General features: G+C 33.0%; 1 protein-coding gene across 2 annotated transcripts in view; it reads left to right on the top strand.

The window, feature by feature from the left end:
• LOC129968617 (peroxisomal ATPase PEX6-like) overlaps positions 1 to 20,575 on the top strand; it is an 88,139-nt gene that overhangs the window by 27,811 nt on the left and 39,753 nt on the right. For both annotated transcript variants that reach the window (XM_056082694.1, XM_056082693.1), the window contains 5 exons: positions 6,572 to 6,720; positions 6,805 to 6,906; positions 7,020 to 7,096; positions 7,204 to 7,336; positions 9,059 to 9,179. In XM_056082694.1, coding sequence (XP_055938669.1) covers positions 6,572 to 6,720; positions 6,805 to 6,906; positions 7,020 to 7,096; positions 7,204 to 7,336; positions 9,059 to 9,179 — 582 coding nt within the window. The remainder of the gene's footprint in view (positions 1 to 6,571; positions 6,721 to 6,804; positions 6,907 to 7,019; positions 7,097 to 7,203; positions 7,337 to 9,058; positions 9,180 to 20,575) is intronic.

The following is a 20,575-nucleotide window of genomic DNA, read 5'->3' as shown; positions in this document are numbered from 1 at the left end:
TGACTACATTATGCAGCATGTTTTTTAAAGTTCTATTAAACCTCTCCACCAACCCATTTGATTGTGGATATCCAGGGGTAGAGAATCTTGGACTGCTCCCTATTCGTTTTTGAAACTCTTTAGTCAGTTCGGCCGTGAAATTGGTCCCGTTATCAGACGTGATAACATTAGGAATACCTGTCCTTGAAAATATACTTAACAAAGTTTCACATGTTGCCTTAGCATTCAGACTAGTCAACGGTATGGCTTCGCCCCACCTAGTATGTTGATCAACCAGACATAATATGTATTTATGCCCTTTCGCACTAGGAGGATCAATTGGACCTATCAGGTCTACATTCACTACCTGAAATGGTAATTCAGGCCTCACGACAGGCGTAATTGGCGTTCTGTCACTAGTTTTAACAGTCTGAGTGAGTTGACACTCTTTACATGAGTCGCAAAATTTTTTGACATCCGTCCGCATACCTTCCCAGAAGAAAGTACTTGATTCGTTCTAGAGTCTTTTTAGAACCCATATGACAACTAAACACTGAGGTATGAGCAAGTCTGAGTACCTCACCGCGTCTACACTTTGGAATTACCAGTTGCCCAATACTCTCCCCGAGTATTTTGTCTCTGTGAAACATATAACCGTCTACCTCATAGTAGTTACTTTTGCCTTCTTTAGCCTGCTTCCAAGCCATCGCTAATTCGACACACTGTTCCTGCTCAGAGCGAAAAGTATCAGCGACCATGCTTCCCTTAACCGTCTCAGTGGTTACTTCCTCATCCTTATTATTAACCGTTCCCACTTCATTCCCACAAGAAGTAATTTCACTTTGAGTTTTCTCAAAGATAATGCTATCCTGTGCTTTCTCCTGCAGATCACCCCTCAATTCCTGAGAGTTCTGAGCCAGTGAATTTCCTTCACTCCGGGCCCCTCCCAACATGTTTAGAATATCCGGTGGAAGCAACACATCCTCCACCAAAACATCTGCTAAAGCACATAAAACTTGCTGATGCACCACATTAACTTGGCCACCAGTAGCAAGACTTAACGGAAGGTACACTAAAGGACATTTAACCGCCGGACCAAAAATACCCTTCAAATATATCGTAGAAGCACCTTCGACTGAAACTTCAGGAACTAAGTCTCTTTTGACAACTGTAATTTCCGTGCCAGAATCCACTAATGCTTCGGCTAGTTTCCCAGCTACACTGACAGATACCTTTGCCAATTTACAAAGTTTGTCTTCAATAGCATGCCTAGGAATTACTTTACCGAGTAAATCCACCCTAGCAGCTACTGTTTCCCTTTTTGATTCTGCTTCTGCACCCTCAGCGGAAACCTATTATCGGTCTTCTTCTCATTGAACTGTTGTTTTCCCCAATTACCCTGAAAACCTCTTTCATCATAATCATTTCTTTTGGCTCTCACTGACCCGTCATAGGATTTACCCTTGGATGCATAGACTACATCACAACGTTTACCCATTTCCTTTGGCTTAAACCAACTTTCCCCCTGTAGCACACCTATATGGGTTGCCGTTTCGGAATCCAATGTTTGGAAAATTTTATCTGCTACAATGAGTTGATTTACAGTCTCAAAATCACTAGCACCTCTTGATTTGCAATAATACACCCACATGGATGTTAACCGAGATGCAAATTGAGGAAATGTTTCATCGTTGTTACGTTTAGCTTTGCGAAAATTTTCTAAACACAATTTCGGTGAAGGTTTGTACTCCTGTAATACTATTTTCTTCAAAGATTCATAATTTTTTTAATTCGCCTTCTTCTATATTAACTAACAAATTAGACACTTTGTCTCCTAATAAACAAAGCAACACTTTTGGTTTAAATTCATCACTAACATTTTCATTTACAAATGCCTTTTCTAAGCTTGAAAAGAAATAGTCCCATCCGTCTGACTTACTAGGAACTTTAACTGTTAAGAGCATAACCATCCTAACTATTTCATCTAATGATTTTGCACGCATGACTTGATCACTATTTTGAACCAAATTTTGATTGATCCTGGATAATTCCACTTCTAGACAAAGTTTTTCGAGTGCGAACTTTTCCTTTTCCCTCTGTACTTGTAACTCAAATTCCCTCTCTTATTTTAGTTTATTTTCATTTTCAAGTTTTTGTTCCTGTTCTAACCTTCCAGCTACGATAACTTCTAAATATTCTTTTGCCTCTTCCTCGTTATAATGTTTACTAGCTAAAATTAATTCTTTCAAAATTACTTTAGACATGGTTTCGTCTGGCGACTCACCTAAATCTTGTGCTAGACAGATTAGGTCTGCCTTTTTACTTTTATTTAAGAAAGACATTTTTCAAGTTAAACCAAATTGCCTTACAATAATTCAAATCGAAATTAGATACTAACTAAAAAAAAAAAAAAAAAAAAAATGAACTAAAATAAAAAAAAAAATCTTACAGTGAAATTTCTGGAAGATATGTTCTATAGATACTGTTATTAAGAGTTTAGATTTTAAATACTTGAAGAAATTATATGTTTGCAAATAGAAATAACAATATACATAATTTACATGCATAAATATATATATCAAAACTAAAAAAAAATACCCCTAAACTATGTATAAACAGGCTTAACAAAATTTCATTTACTTTATTTTTAACAAAATAAAAAGGTTTGCATCACACAATTTATCTTTAATACCAACTTAAGTATTTTTATACCTAAAGAGAGCAATTTATTACTTCTAACCGGAAATGATAGATCCTTAAAATAAAATATTACACTCTTAATCTCATAGAGAACAAGTACAAAGATTAAACGTATCACCGGAAACAAAATAGCACTATACTGATGTTTTCAAAATCACCTCCTACAAACATCTGCAAAGCAATAAACATATCAAGGGAAACAGAGTGCATCCGTTTCTCCCTTACAAGAAATGAAATAAAAAAAAAATGCATCCGCGCCAGCTCAGGGCAGACAGAAACCAGATGTTGTTTGGGCGGGGTGGTCTTCTGACCCCCACAACAAAATGTCGCACTGGCCGTCAGCTCAAGACAGGAAGAATCCAAATTTGTCTGGCTTTGCTTTAGTTTTCATTAAAATACATGCATATTACAAATACACAAAATATTTCCAAACTATCAGTATACTATGAAAATTTATATTTCAATACAACGTTTAATTATTTTTTAGCATTAAAAAATCGAAGCAATAGGGTCTTCTTCAGCACTTGAGATATAATTGCACAAAGGTTTACAGTACTCGCGGTTTGTTGTCATTGGAGGTAATAAAATTACTTCCCACACGGATGAACCCAAATAGAACCATTCAGTAGGCCTGATCTTTTTCTGGAGCCAGGTTCTGAACTCTTGAGCACTGAATTCCTGAGCACCAAAACTTGAAAACTCAAGAACTCCGCACTGGTGACGATGACCAAGATGAGAAAGAACTCCATTGCAGACCAAGAATTCCACTGGTTACGACGACCAGGAATTCCATTGATTACGATGGGTATTGAGGGTCACTGTACCGCTCACCTATTCTGTGATTTGTCTCTGCTCACATCCCATGTAGCTGCCACCAATGTAAAAATCCTTTCTTTCGCGTGGGATTTCTTTGGTGTGAGCTGTAGAGACAGTGATCACTACTTTTTAGTTCCAAAATTTTTATTCACAGGTTCATAAGGGACACAGCACAGATTACGACACAAAATTATGAAAATATTACAAGGAACAACATCACGATCTAGCAGAGCGATCTTACTCTGCTGCCTCTCAGCCAGATCTCTCCCTCTTTCTCCTCCCCCACTTCCGTTTGGCAAGCGGGGTTACTCTCAGGGGTGAGAAGGGTTGCCAAAATTGGCATGTCTTACACTTACAATGAAAATATCAATTCTAGACTACCTAAGATCGGATTAAAGTTCTATTTAGTGACAAAATGCATTTTTTTATTCTAGGGTTTTGATCATTAAGTACATTTAAAGTATTGGCAAACTCACCAAGGAACAACATCTTAATCAAACAATTAAGCATCCTCTGTTCTTTGAAATGTTTACTACATTCTCAGTATTGATTCTAATTAACTTACTACATTCTGAAATTCTCATAGCATGGCAAAGGAAACATTTGAAATGTTCTATGCTTTTTCTTCCAGTAATAAATATTTTTTTTACCAATTAGCAGAATATATTTTTGGTAATTAAATGGTAAAAAGTTAAGTAGTAGTTAAAACTTTTTGGTAGGAAGGTATTTATTGTAATTTAAATATTTTTTTATAAAAGGAACTACTATTGCACATTTTTTATGTCAAGTAAATCTAATGTCAATAAAATCAATAATTGAATGTTTTCCATTGAAGCTTTAACAGTTTGATGACATATTTGGAACTTTCTTCATAAGAGTGTAAAATTCTAATTGTGATTTTGTCATATTTTAGATAGCTACATGGTAGAATGATGTAAATTTAATAGAATACTTAAAGGATTAATTCCCCTGAAGTTGTTTGTAGTTGATTTCTGATGGTGGACTTTTCCAAATGTTACAATGACAGAAGATTTAAATCTTGATGCTCTTTATATTTCATTATTCTTTTCTATTTACAAATGAAAAATATATTTAGACATCAATGTTTTTTAATGCATTTATTCATTATTCTAGACCAGTGTTTCCCAAAGTGTGGTATGCATGCCCCCAGGGGTACAATAAGAGTTTGATGGGGGTACAACTGAGGCGAAAGTCAACCCCCGGAAAATCACATGACTCTGTCCAAAATGAAAGAAGGTCCAATCATCTGTGGTTCACTGTCCCTTCCCACGTGACCAAAATTGGAGAAACATTTGATTTGAATTCATGGCGACTTTTTATTTTGTCAGCCTTTATTAGGTCACATAACAGGAGAAGATATCTTTAATGTCATGAATAAGTTTATGCAAGAGAACAAAATTGATTGGAATAAATGTGTTGGAATAAGCACAGATGAAGAAAAAAGTGTAGTCGGAATTAATAAAGGACTCGTTGTAAGAATTTGAAATGTTGCCCCGAATGTGATATCCACACATTGTTGCATACGCAGAGAGGCTTTGGCAACATGTAAAGCGGCGGTCCCACGACCGGTCCAGACGGCAGCGGTCCACGCGTTCCCCCCTTGCAGTTTTCTGGTGTGCTTTGATGCCTGTCTAGTTTACCGACAATTTGTCAGTAAACTGGACAAACATCAAAGCACCCCAGAAAACCGCAAGAGGGGTCGAAAGGGGAACGCGTGATCTGCTGGTGTCTGGACCAGTCGTGGGACCGCCGATTAAGATGCCCACTGAACTACAGAACATTCTAGATGAAAGCGTGAAAATTGTTAACTACATTAAAAGTTGTCTTTTTAATGCACGACTTTTTTAGCAAATATTCGAAGATATGGGAAGTAGTTATATCCAGCTTCTTTTTCATACTGATGTTCGTTGGCTATCTCGAGAAAAGGTTCTGAATAGATTGTTTGAACTTAGACATGAACTTCAATGTTTTCTTAATCATAGATTTGAGTTGAGAAGTGTTATGATTGGAAATTGCTTTGTAAACTAGCATATTTAGCAGATATATTCTCTGTTTTAAATTGGCCCAACTTATCGTTACAAGTCAAGGAAGTTTCATTGTTTCACGTTCAAGATAAAGTAAACGCTGTCATCGCAAAACTAAATTTATGGCAAAAGAGAGTTGATAATGGAGAAGTAGACTCGTTTTCCTCTTAATGAGTTTATTACAAGTTTGACTACTAAAATTGATGCTGATATTCTGAAATGCATAGCACAGCATTTGGAAAGTTTGCAAGTGGGCTTGAAAAACTATTTCCCTTATTTAAACAAAATATTGTATGGATAAGAGATTTATTTAACATTGACATAACATCCATGTCAGAAGATTTGACGCATGCAGAAGAAGAGCAATTGTTGTAATTGGCTTATGACAAATTTTTGAAAATTAAACATAGTGAGAGTACGTTAACATCATTCTAGTTACAAATGCAACATGTGTATCCGGTCTTAACAGAAAAAGTTTTGAAATATATCTTGCCTTTTCCATCTTCATATTTATGTGAAGTTGTTTTTTCAGCATTTGTAGCGATTAAGTCGAAAAAAAGGAATAGACTATTGGACATGGAACCGCATCTGAGATTAAAGTGAACAAACTGGGAACAAAATAATAACTATCTGTCATCTCATCACAAACAATTTCATCCTTCTCATTGATCCAAATAAATGTTACTTACAATATAACTTTTATTTATATTTTATAATAAATAATTTTTTTCTTTTTATTTTGTGTATGTCACAAAAAAAGAAAAATATATTTTTGATTGTTATTAAAATGAATCCATTTTTTTTTTTTTTTTTTTTTTTTTTTTTTTTTTTTTGATGAGGGAATACTCAGCTTTACGAAAATTATAGAAGGGGTATGCATAAGTCAAAAGTTTGGGGACACTGTTCTAGACATTTGAATTATTTCACATTTCCACTATATGTGCAATTTATAGTTTTGATTGTGGAGAGCATAATCTTTTTATTGTATTGTGCATTCTGTTATGTTTTTAAGTGAATTCATTCTTTTGTAGATTCTAGAGTGATACACACATTAGCAAATCTACTGAAGAATGTAAATAGTTATGGCAGTGCTTGGCCCGTGGTTGTCATTGGTACAACAACTGAAAAGAAACTGAATAGTGACCTAGTTGCTTCATTTTTGCACACAGTGTATATGGATGTAAGTTATTTGTATTATGCAAAAAAAAAAAAAAAAAAAAAAAAAAGATTTTTAAGTGATTTAAAATTTATTTATAATTTGCAGACACCAACTGAATTGGAGCGGTCTCTTATTCTTCAAGATCTTCTCACAGTATGTGATGTTGGTAATGATGTTTCAACACGTTATTTAGCTCAAAGAACTGCAGTATGTTGCTTTAATTTTTTTAAATTTAATTTTTAATTAAATTATTTTTTATTGATTTTTATTTTTTTTTTTGTAATTGTTTTACATACATTTCTCTTTTTTTTCTTTTTTAGGGTTTTGTCTTAGGGGACTTATGTGCACTGGTAAATCAAGCCATTAGAAATGCATATAGCAGAATTCGGAAATTTGTGTAAATAATTTAGTTTTAAAAATTTCAATGTACATTGAATAGTACTAGAAAGGCTTGGTTGCAATATACAACTAGTCTTTTTATTTGTTTATTATCATTATTTTTAGAAACATGAATGGCTTGAATCCAAAAGAAGAGGAGGATATAATTTTAGCTTCTGTTCCAGTTGTTCAGAAGGATTTAATAAATGCCCTTGAAAAGTTGCAATCTAAATTTGCTGAAGCAATTGGAGCACCAAAGGTATGGATTCTTCTTTAATTATTTTTGGAATTTTCTAGAACTTAGTCTAAAAGGTTAGATATAATGTTATGGGAATATTTATACTAGCACATTTGCTGGGCTGTCAGGTTAATCCCATAACCTGATATACATATTTAAAAAAATCATATAGGTTATAAATGATAATGGAATATTTTCATCAAAATGGAAATCCATTTGTAAAGTTTTGCTTGTTGCAAAGTATCCTTGCACTTTAATATTTAATTTTGAATTGCCCTTTTAATGAAATTTATTTTATTTAAGCGAATTGAAACTGATAATTGTTAAAATTTCTTCTTATGAAATGACGAGTAGCATTGGCTGCATCTAATTATGAAGAAACTCTAATATCACGCAGTGGTCTAAAAGTTCATCTAATCGCATACTAATACTACTTACGATGCAAAGGATTCAAAAGTTCATTGATTGGAGATCAACATCCTTTTAAAAACATCAACGGGATTTATTCATTAAGGTTCAACAGAAAATATAAAATCAAGAAGTTACTTGATTTACAAAATTTAGTTACAAAATTTTAAAAGCACAGAAAGTATTATATTTTCTATTCTCAGACATTTCTGAAACTCGCAGCAAACAAACGTCGCTAGAGCGAAAAGCTAGCCAGAGAGCGGGAGAATGGATTCGGATATATCCTTACAAAAGCTGGCATCCGCTTTTATATGATCTCATGGTGATCACGTGATTGATTTACATGTACATACAGATTTACATTTGCATATTGCACAGTAGTTACGACTCGAATCATAAATACCGAAATCTTATGCTAATTAGTCAGATGATTGCATCTAAATAGTTTAATCTTAGACAATATTAAATTAGCACGAGATTATGATAATTTATTATTTACGAGATGAATATGTTTAAAGATTAAAAGAAACAATTTCTGAAGAAAGAACAGAAGCAAACTATGCTTTTGTTTATGTAGGCATTTTCGCGTACATTTCGAACTTTGGCTAGGAAAACTAACCGAAAAAGGTAATAATAATTACGATTAAATTATCTTTTTCTTAACAATAATAATCAGGAAGGAATTGTTCTCATTCATTTTTAAATTAAAAATTTGAAGGTATTAAGTTAATTGTAGAAAATTACATTTTAATTCCTGTAAAATATTTTTAAAATTGGTGTATAATTTGACATTTGTTCTGAATCAGTTGACTTAGTGATGTGAATGGAACATGTGTCAGCAAACATTCATTTTGATCAAAAACGTTTAAAGCATAAGTAAGAATTGTGTTTTATTCATGTAATAGTTAATTTTGTTGATAATTTTAATGAACATTTTTCATGTAGATTCCTGATGTAAAGTTTGAAGACATTGGAGGACTTGCTCATGTGAAACAGGAGATTCTAGATAGAGATTCTTTTAATGAAATTTATTTTATTTAAGCGAATTGAAACTGATAATAATCAGGAAGGAATTGTACTCATTCATTTTTAAATTAAAAATTTGAAGGTATTAAGTTAATTGTAGAAAATTACATTTTAATTCCTGTAAAATATTTTTAAAATTGGTGTATAATTTGACATTTGTTCTGAATCAGTTGACTTAGTGATGTGAATGGAACATGTGTCAGCAAACATTCATTTTGATCAAAAACGTTTAAAGCATAAGTAAGAATTGTGTTTTATTCATGTAATAGTTAATTTTGTTGATAATTTTAATGAACATTTTTCATATAGATTCCTGATGTAAAGTTTGAAGACATTGGAGGACTTGCTCATGTGAAACAGGAGATTCTAGATACAATTCAGTTACCTTTGGAGCATCCTGAAATACTTTTTTCAGGTCTTCGGAGATCAGGTATATTAAAATTCCAAAAAGCTATACATATGAATGATATTTTATATATATTTAAGCAGAAAAATATTTTAGAACATTTTTAGTAATGTAATTTTGTAATTTTCTTCTAAATTTTTATTTTAAGCCAAATTTTTAAAATTAATTTTTTTAAATTTTAATATTTATTTTTAAAGTCCTTTATATGATATTAATAATTTACATTATTAGTACATGAAGTAATTTGACTGTTTGTCTAATATTGAGATTCCTCTATTTAAAATGTTTCTTTCTTTTATTTTAATTGATTTTTAAACAAAACAAAAAAATACTCTTGGCAAAAAAGCAAAAATAGATTCTGTATCATTTAAGTTCATGTTAATTTTTTTTTCAATTCTTAGACAAAAAGAAGGAAGTATTGTATACTGAAGTACTATAGATAATGACTTTATATATATTTCATAATTCAGCATTTTTTGCAGAATAAATATTTAACATGATGTGTATTACCATGCTAGAATAAATAAATAATTATAATAAAATACTCTCAAAAGAGCTGAAATGTGCACAGGAGCTGAAATTTTCTAAAGTTGAACATTTTTATATAATGTTGCCAATGAATATTATATTCTTTTAGTTTTCTTCAAACTTTTAAACTAATTCATGTGCATTCAAAAAATTTGAAATTAAGGAAAGGAAATAAGCATAATTGTTTTCATTTATTTAAATGGGACAATGCAGATGCCTCATATAGATGAACTGCAGATTTATATTTTTTATAGTGCTGTGATTCATGGGACTAATATAATTTAGAAATGTTCATGTACACATTGAAGAAAACAATGTAAGATGCTTAAAATAAAGGCGATAATGTAATGATTTGATAGAATTATGGACATAAAAATATTTCTAAATGATTTAACTGAAATTAAATATAACCAGTATCCCCAGTGAATTAACATATTGTAATGAATCTGTAATGCGCTTCATAGCACAGTTCCATTGTAGAAAAGATAGATTTACGGTCAGCCCTATTGGATACTGATTGGATGCATTATCAGTGATCCACCAGCAGAATTGACAACAAAATGAATGATATTAGAATTTTTAGGAATTTTGACGATAGGACCAATAGGAGGCAAATTATGCTTGATTATCTACTCCTAGGTAGTGTAAAAAAATAACAATATGGGACTGTTTTGAGACCCTGCAATCTGAATTAGTAAATCCTTTAACGAGGATTCATTGGTGAGCAACTCTTGTGTCAGCAGTCGCGGGAATTCAAGCTCCAGGCAGCCAGAGAGTTCGAACGGATTCTTTTACTATCATTAAAAAAATGAACAATGTTGACAGTGAAAGTTTAGAAGTCGCCCAACGCCAAATCACAGATTGTTAATATCGATCTGTGGTCTGCCCCAGCTATTGGATTGTAGTGAAACTACGAGGATGTTAGTCTTTGAAGAGAGGAGCAATGTTACAAGTCTATAATGCCCTTCCCAGCACAGTTAGTTTCATTGTAGGAGAGATAGTTTTACATTAGCTCTATTGGAAGTTGATCGAATGTCGGATCAATGACCCTGGGCTTGGCAACCATTTGCGACTTGCCGATATATTTGGTGACTTTGGCAACAAAATGGATGATACTAGATTCTTTAGGAATTATGGTGATAGGACCAATAGTAGGCGAGTTATGCTTGATTGTTCTTAAACTTTCTATGCCTTGCTCCAGAAGCTATAAAAGACCGGAAGTCCTAGCTAAAGTGAATAGTATTGAGGGTCGTATAGTTAGTTAGTGACGAATTAGTTGGATTAATCCAGTAAAGCACAAGCGTTGAGTGGAGCTCAAGTGATTGATGGATTGAGCTGTGCGTTGAGTCTTGGAGTCAAGTGGTGAAGCAGTATGGAGTTGTGTATTGAGTAACCAATTGCTTAGTAGTGAGGCAACAGTTGGGTACAGCTAAAGCGAGGACACAATGGAGAAAGTAAGTGTTTGGTGAGATCTTAGTGAATAATTACATAGATTCTGTCTGACCGCTTTGTGTGCTGTTTTGATCATTTACTTCCGAATACTACTTGTGGTTGCTATTTTTTGTGGGTGCTGCTGTATATAGCATGTGTGTATGTCGGCTGTGTTTTGTTGTCTGTGTATTCATTCTTCGTGTTAATAAATGGCATTATTTGTTATTGAGGCCTACTGACTTGTCACCTTAGACCCATTACAAGCGAATCGTTGACTTTACAATCTTTCCCTAAAGAAATACTTCCTGTCATTGATGGGATCTCATGTACCTTTAAGAATGGTGAAAACTAGCCACCATACCGGAAACTTCTCATCCTCAATTACGAGGTGCCCCCGCCATCCCGAGGGTCTTATCAGTAAGGTAAGGCATACCATAATTCCGACTCGACTGTAGCCATGTGGAAATATCGATGGGCTCCCACAAAGCAACCTCATCCAGCGCAGAGACACAAGTTTAACAATTTGTAAAACCAATAGAATTTGGTCTAGATACTTCATTCCTGGTCCACAATATCTGCTCTTTTACTTGTAGAGGGCCAAATTGTCCCTAAGTACCCATTTCTATACCCACAAATAAATACTTGAACTAACTCTCATTGCATAAGTAGCCTAGTAACAAGTAAAAGTTGTTCAGGTTATTCATCAGCAAACACCATTCCAGTACAAAATTTATTTTAAAAATTTGTTAGTAAGTACGTGATAAAAGAGTAATAATAATAATAACATAGTAGTTACATGATAAATAATAATGATTTGATTTAAAATATATATGACATTTTCAATTAATGAACTTATTTACAAAGTGTACATTCCACTTCCTGCAATTCTATTTGCAACAGCTTCGTAAGGATTTGAGTTGAGCAAATATGAAAAAAAGGAAATTGAACCAAAGTTTCCAAATTCATGTTATTCCAGTCCGTGGGCCACAAATTGCGTATATCTTTCCAAGGATCGCATTCTCTAATTACATGTTGTCTAACTTGATGTGCACGAAAAACTCGTGACCTGTTATGATTTCATTTAAATAAAAGTTGTCATATACACTGTATAAAAGAAGTAGAAAGATGCTAGATTTTTTTAAAAAAAAGTTTATTTTTATTTTTTTATGAATTATTTTTTAGATTATTCACACACAAAAAAAAAGTATCATTACCATGATATTCAAAAATAAAATATAAGTGACAACAAAATGGTTTCTATCATTTGAAGCTATGTAATAAAAGTAGAAGGACAGTTATAAAAAGAAAAATATGAGTGGTTTTTGTAAGAATTACTCTTTTCATTAGTTTTTACGACTTCGAATATTCTGTTAGGAAGTGATCATACAAAGATTGGATTTCTGTTTAACAAAAATTATTCTATTAGGTATTTAATGCCACTTGAAGCTCAGCAAGCGATTTAAACTGCTTCTCACCATCATATACTCGACGAACAAACATTGCCCAGATATTTTTCATATCCAGATCGGGACTTTTAGCTGGCCATGGTAAAACCTGCACATTATTTGCAATGAACCAATTTTTACACCATTGGCGGTGTGGATTGACGCTCCATCTTGTTGCAACATCCACTATTCTCCTCCTAATTCGAAGCCATAAGGAAGAAGCTTAGAATTCAGAACATTAATGTAATCTGTATGTTTCTGCCTACCATTGAGAAAGACCAACTTGTTCTTCCTCCATAACCAACTGTTAACCAGATCATCAAACTTCCTCCTCCTATTTGTCTGATTGAATTATATTGTTCTACATTTTTCAAACAATGCCAGTAATTTTGATAACTGTCTGGACCATCTAAGTTAAACTTTTTTTTCATCTGAAAGTATCACAGAAATCCATTCTGTTGTCCATGACATGTTTCCTTAGCTCAAGACAAACGATTATTATTATGTGTTTGTTTCCACTTTAGATGCCTCCGTCTTTTGAAATCAAATCTTTTTTGGATATAGTTGTATACTGTTTGCTTGGACACATGAATAACTCCTACTTGATTTCGAGCTTTTGCAACACTTCCACTACTCATTTTAAGCTTATGAGCATGTTTCCTTTCATCACAAGGTGTTAATTTTTAGGCCTACCAGTCTTTCTTATTTCGTTTCTGTTTGCATTTTTAACAAAGTTAGAAAATGCATTGGGGCTGACATGCAGTATATAAGCGATCTGTCTAAAACATTTACCTTCATTTTTATATGTAACAATTTTCCCGTTTTGAAAGTCATTTAAGAATATACCTCTAGGCATTCTAAAATTGAAGCATTAGTGAAATGTTTAATAAAATATGTTTTCCTGAGTAAAAAACAGTTTAAAAAAGTATATACTTACACTTCTACTCGTGTACATTCCACCAAATAAAAAAATGTAGTAGGTGTCCTACTTTTTTTACACACTGTAAAGCATATATTCTCATCTTTCTAATTATAAATAGTGGTAGTTAATTCATTTTTACATGAAAATAAAGAAAACATTGTTAAATAAAAACTTACATAAGAATCTATTAGCCAGGATAAAAATATAAAAGAAAATTTACAGAAAATTACTGTCCTTCTCCTTTTTTTTTATACACTGATTAGAATTACTTTTTGTATGAACTTTTTTATCCATGCATCTTTATTTGTTTTGTCCCATCTTTCTTGCCATATTTTATTTATTTTATTTCTTAATTCTGTTTTTAACTGTGTTCCGGTTAAACTGAAATAAAAGCCTATTTCTTCTTTTTTTGGCCCAAAAGTCTGCACATTCATTCCCTAGAATTCCTTTATGCGCTTTGACTCGCATAAGTTTTATGTTAGAGAAATAATCAGTTAACGTCTTTTATGTGTTATAAATTTTCTATTGTCGTTAGAAGCTAGCAGACTTTCAAATGCAGACCTTGTATCAGAAAGGATATTGACATTTTCCTATTTTTTTTCCCCCTCAATATGGTCAATAGCCTGTGAAATCGCTAAGTGTTCTGCAATGTACACAATACTCTCATCATTTAGTCGAGTCAATTTGCATTAAGTTTCTAAGCTATCCTGATAGATGACATTAGTGCATCCTACTCACCCATTGATTTTAGAACCATTAGAAAATATTTGGGTCCCAGACATAATATCGTCAAAAGAAGTCCACTCGACTTTTGTAGCTTCCCATGGAGCTTCCATTATTGTGTAGTCTATATTTCTAATTTCATTTATGAAATTTTCTAATTTTTGGTGTCGTTTTACACTTGAGACAGTAATTGTATTCTGAATAACACTTGTAAGGATTCGTTGGAGACAGTGCTATAACATTTGGTAATTGCTAATAGAGACTGTCTCTGTATACTTAGAAGTTTATTATTGATTAAATTTTTCTACCAAACTTCACTTCCATAAGTGATAATTTTTTTCAATGACATCAAGATAGATTAGTTTGATTACTTTGGGTTTTAATTCCCATGTGACTCATATGATCCTACGTAATTTTTCTTGCAATTTTAATACTTTTTCTTGGATCGCATTTAGATGTGGCATCAATAAAAAGTTTAAATCCAAAATAATTGCAAGATAAGAGATATTCTTGGAATAAAAGAGCCTTTGACCATATAACTTAATGTCTGGAAATTGAGTAATATCTCTTCTGTTTTTAATGATTGTATATACAGACTTGTCTCTATTAAACCTCAGGTTATAATTACCTGTCCAATCTTTTTTTTTTTTTTCATAATCGGAATATGTTTTGTAGTAAATAAATATGAAGCTGCTGCTTTCATCAAAATTATAATGTCGCTTGCATATGCTTGAACGAGAATTTCCGAATCTGGAGCAAATTCATTCAACATTCAATGGGGCCAAGGCTGGATCCCTGTGAACCCCTAAGTCATATTACCATTTTGCACCAACCGATAAAACAATAGTTCCATCTCAAAGAAAATCTTCAAGTAAGCAATTTAAGGAACCAAAAAAATTTGTTATTTTTTGAATAATTCGTTTTAGATCTGATCATTTTACTAAGTTGAAAGCATTTGATATATTTAAGAATATCAACATGTGATCAATTTTTGATCACGAGCCTCATGAATAAAATTAATAATTCCTTTTAAGGCGTCTATTGTTCCTCGATTTTTGCGGAATCCAAATTGATTTTCATTTAGTAATTTCTCTCTTTCCACAAAATAGGATAGTCTTTTTTGTTATCAATTTATCTAAAATTTTACCAATGACTAGTAACAGACAAATTGGTCTATTTTGATCTGTATTCGTTTATATTCTTTCCTTCCTTAGGAATTAAGACAACTTCTGCAGTTTTCCAACTTTTGGGAAAGAAACCTTGAGCAAGACACACATTTAATAAATTTGGCAACCAATTTTTACCCCTTTTAAACAACTCTTGTATAATTTCTACGTTCCATCCATCATATCCTGGAACACTATTTTTCTCCATACTTGAAAGTGTATTTTTGATTTCAATTGTAGAAAAATCAATAGTATTTATTTCTACACTGTCCTCTAGTCTATCTACCTTGGTTATCCTTTGTAAATGAAAGTGTAATGTATGTAATCTCTACTTTCGTTACAGTACTCTATTCGTTACTCCATTCGTTATAGTTTGTTTCCATTAGTACTCCATTATCTTATAAAATTTGTCCAATTTTTACTTCTGATTTTTTGTCCTTAATTATGTTTTTAATTTTGCCATAAGATTTTTTTCTGATCTATATTGTAAAGAAAGTCTTTAGAGCATTCCTTCTTGGCTAGAGGAATTATTTTCTTATATTTCGCATGTTCTTCCTTGGGTCCATTTTATTCTCTCCTGTGAATCTGAAATGTTTTGATATTTCCTTCTTAATGCTGTGGTTTTACTCCTCATTATATTTAGACTAAATGTGCACCATATGTTATTTTTTTTATTTTTATAAATTGATTTCTTATAACATTTGACAGATTAGATTTAGGCCTTCATCCAACTCATTCATTACTGTTATGAAATTATTTTCATTAATATCTATATTGGAGAATGAATCCAATAATATTTAAATATCTTTTCGAAATTCAAAAATTTCAATTTTATCCAAAGACCATCTTTTTCTAGGGTTAATTTCCCTTTCTGTGATGTGTTCTGGGTGAAACACGATGATCTTGTGGTCACTTTCTGTAGTTTCTGAACAGACTTGCCAATCCCATATCATGCTCCTTGTTATATTTTTAGTTAGGGTTAAATCAATCCAGCTTTTCTCCCCGACAGAGTCGAAAGTAGGTGGGGAATCCATTTCATTAATAATGTCAATGTCGAGTCGATTTATAAATTCCTGTACACATCTTCCTCTCTCATCCATATTGTCCTGTCTCCATGCAGGATTTGTGGCATTTAATTTGCCATTAATTAATATTGCTGGATTCTGGTATTTGTTTACGATTTTTTCAAGAATCTGTTAACTTGGGTTACGATTTTCAGATGGAGAACAATAAATACAAATTAATAACAGATTAAAATCGCTAAAAAGAAGTTCAGGTGTCATCTGACCTGACAGGTGTCACCTCCCCAAATAGCCCTTGTTTTGCCTTAAAACGGGATGTTAATATAACTAAACTAAACTTGACCTTGTCTGGACATTTCACAGCTAGATGACCAAATCTAGAGCAATGAAAACATTGTCTAGTTCTTAGGTATTCTCTAATGGAAAGTCTGTACCACCCGAGGTTCACCTTTATATTCTTGATGATGTTTCTAAAAGAGATTGGTCCAAAGATATAATCCGGTTATTATCTTTCTCCGTTTTCATCATATATTCGTGTTTAATGTCAGCTTCACTTGAAAATAATACTCGATAAATAATAATCTTAGGATTTACCTTTTTTGTTTTCTTTATCATGATTTCATCCTTCCTTACTACATTATTTTCCATTTCATCGCTAATTCTTTGTATCCCATCATCATTTGCGACCTCAATCGCTATGCCACCCTTGTTTAGATTCCTGACATTCCTAATGCCCACTTTAATTTTGGCAGGATTAATGTCTGTTTGATTTTTCTCTTTGATAAGTCTTTTTTGCCATGTCTATCTTCATCTTTAGGGTACAGAAGAGCAATATACAATCCTCTTCTCTCCTACTCCTGGATCTTTTCTCGAGCTTTTTTTATAACAGCGGCGTAAGTTATTTTATCTGTTTGATCATCCTTGGTACCCTGTAGGGTAAACAATTTATTTTCAAGGAATTCCGATTTTTCATGAAGTTTCCCCAAGACCATTTGTGTTACAGTTTGTTGTCTTGAGATAACTGAGACGAAGTCAACCACGTAGTCTCTCAAACGTTTGCTATTGTCTTTACTCAACTTTGGAATGTTCTCGAAAAAAAGATGACTGAATTTTTAGAGCTGATTTAATAAAATCCTCCGGTTCTTCAGCCATAATTAAATACTTTTCAGCAGAATATATCAAATTAGTATCTCGAAGAGCACATAAGTTTTCAGCGATATCGTCGGCGATGTTCGAAGTGTTGCCAATAAATAAGTTTATACGTTTTCTATTAATTAAATTAATTAAGTTGTTGCAATTATTTTAGCATGTAAATTAGTTCAAATTAATTTCATAATTTACAACACAAATATTAATTTTTCTATAAATTATATCACTTTTCCCAATGTTTGTTCAGATAGACTTGTGCTTTTGATGACACTTCACAACATAGATTAATGTCAATTTCATCTCAGTTCTTTGGATCAAACAATAAATCAAAATATTTCAAAATGTATTTTATTTAAACTTGGACCCCAGTCCGAAGAAGTTACTCAATCAATCAATCAATCACTAAGTTATTCTCTATCAGCATTTAGGTGGCACCAAAGATGGACGTAATCCGCTATAAAGAAAGTAAATTTTCTTATCTCTTCAAGGTTACACGATCAATTTTTGAAATTTTCTTACCGAATGAAAATCCTTACTATTATCCTTACTTAGTTTGGGAATATTTTCTACGAAAGAGAAAACTGAAGACTGTATAGTGATAGCCGCTTGAATAAAGTCCTCAGGATCGTCCGCCATTATAAAATATGTCATAAATGATATTCCAATTAGAAGATAGAAAGAGTAGCCGGCGATATCGGTGGCGATGTTAGTGGCGTTGCCAACTTTAGAAAAGTTTCTGTATTTTACTTAATTTATTTAAATTGTTGCACATATGCAAATTGACGAATAACTTATTAAATCTTAAAATTATGGTTCATTCAAAAGAAAATTAACAGAATTTTTGGGTGTCTTCCCCAAGTAAATAAGTAACGTGATGTTTCACAACAATACAGTTTAGTCACGTGGCTTTATCTTCAATTAGTAGATAGAAGTAGTTGCCGCCAATATCGCTGACGATGTTTGTGGTGTTTCCAACTTTTGAAAAGTTTCTGCTTTTCACTTAATTAATATATATAATAATGCAAATATGCAAATACTAGCTATTACCCGCGACTTCGTTCGCGTGGAAATTTTGATGTGTATGTATGACGGTTTGATCAAAATGTAAAATGTTATCAAACTGTATCATTATAGTGTTGTTGAAAGCAGAGTCTGATATGATATAATCAAGAAACTTGTAATTGATTGAGAAATATCTACGGGAAAATGTCAACATTTATTTTTATTCTAATACCATAATGTATACAACATTAAGTCCTGGTTTGGCCCTGAGATTCGTTGATCGTCATTGTAAAAGCCAATTTTAATGGAAATTGTAACCTCTTGAAACAAAATGGCAAGATGTTTAGAATAACAGGTATGCGGGGAATTAAAACGCTGTCTGCTTTAGCAGATCCTGTAATAATGGTAGCTTTTATAATATTACAGCCAAGCTCTCTGATACGAAGCCTGGTGCCATTGCATAATGCTTCAAGATTTCGCATCAACAAAGCTGGAACGCCAAATTTAAGTTCCAGCTTATGCGAAGATGCACCTGTTAACTCTGAGGAGTTGCCAAATTCAACGGTGTAGGCAGTACTATAGTCATTAGCCATCGCAGTTTCTATGGATGTGTATCGTTTTGAATTTCCGACGATCATGTCTACATTTTTTGTTTGTTTGTTTATTTTATTGACACTCGTTCTTTGGCGACAGCATTGCCCTGTCACACAACCATTATTCATTATTTATATTAACCTCCAAATTGGAAAAAACTTGCATGATAAGTTCATCTTCTGTAGCCACTGGATATGAAAATTCTTCTGAAAATAGAATTATCCCATCTGCATCTGTTTCTAGACGACCCTCTCCAATATGCGGAATCTTATTTGCAAATACACCCGATTTATGGTCCTTGTACAGTTGGACGTGCATGTTGCACATAAGATGGAGTTTTTTAGTCCTAGACGACAGAGGTGACGCCTTGGGAAATGCATTTAATCTAAAATCGCCTGTGCGCAAAACGACAACGCCGCCCATCACCGCCTGTTTGCCGCGGATGTCCTGCAGGTTGTGATTTAATGCCTCTAATGCATGCTTGTGTACATTGTGCACTCGTCCCATACTATTAATTTCCACTGCTGCAAAAGAACTGCCCGGCCTCGGTTTATGGTGATGCTGCATGTTGGGGTATCTTTGTTTGCAAGATTAAGTGCCAATTTGAAAACGGAATGTGCAGCCCAGCCACCATTAAGCAAAGTTGTAACAATGTCCGAGGAAGCTACAGCTAGAGCTATATTGCAGTCCTTGCGGAGTTGGGCTAGCAGAGATTCAGCACAAATGTCTTACCCGTACCCCCTGGTGCATCAAGAAAGAATAATCCCTCACCCCCACTATTATTCGTGCAGAATCGTTTCGTAGATTTGACGCTACTTGGGAAGTAATCATAGTGTCATTTCATTAAACTGCACTTCTAAGACCGCGGTGCCGTAGTTTAACTCCTTCACAACTTCACTTAATAATTCCCCTCTTCGCTGTGGTGTGGGTAGGCCGAAATCAGCTAGACATTTTCCAGATACGGAAATCATTTTATCCTCAATCAATACCAAAGTTCCGTTAATGATTATGTCATTGTGAGTGCCCTCCAGCCTATGCACGATATCTTCTTATAAAGCGTCCTTGTATCCCACAGCTGGAGTTGGTTTGACAGTCCGTAAGTGCTCACTAAAATTGCAAAAAGGTCTTGTAGCTACTTTCGTAGCCCGAGCTTTATTACTCCTCTTCGAAAGATTAGATTTGTGTTTTCTGGGCATTTCGAAAAGTATCAAATAATAAATAAAAAAAAAAACTAACCATTAAAAATGATGTACTTAGAACTATAAACAAATTTATTAAAAGTATATAATAAAGCAAAATAGAAAATCAAGTCCATATTTCTTTAAAATCAAGTCAAGTCTATTTTATTTATCGATCGAGTTTGAGATAGCTACAACAGTATAATACACATAATTTTTAAACTTTTAATTAAAATGAAAATATAGTTGTCAACAATCAG

The sequence above is a fragment of the Argiope bruennichi genome, chromosome 5, assembly GCF_947563725.1.
Source record: "Argiope bruennichi chromosome 5, qqArgBrue1.1, whole genome shotgun sequence".
Lineage (NCBI taxonomy): Eukaryota > Metazoa > Arthropoda > Arachnida > Araneae > Araneidae > Argiope > Argiope bruennichi.
This window is presented reverse-complemented; position numbering and strand designations above follow the sequence as displayed.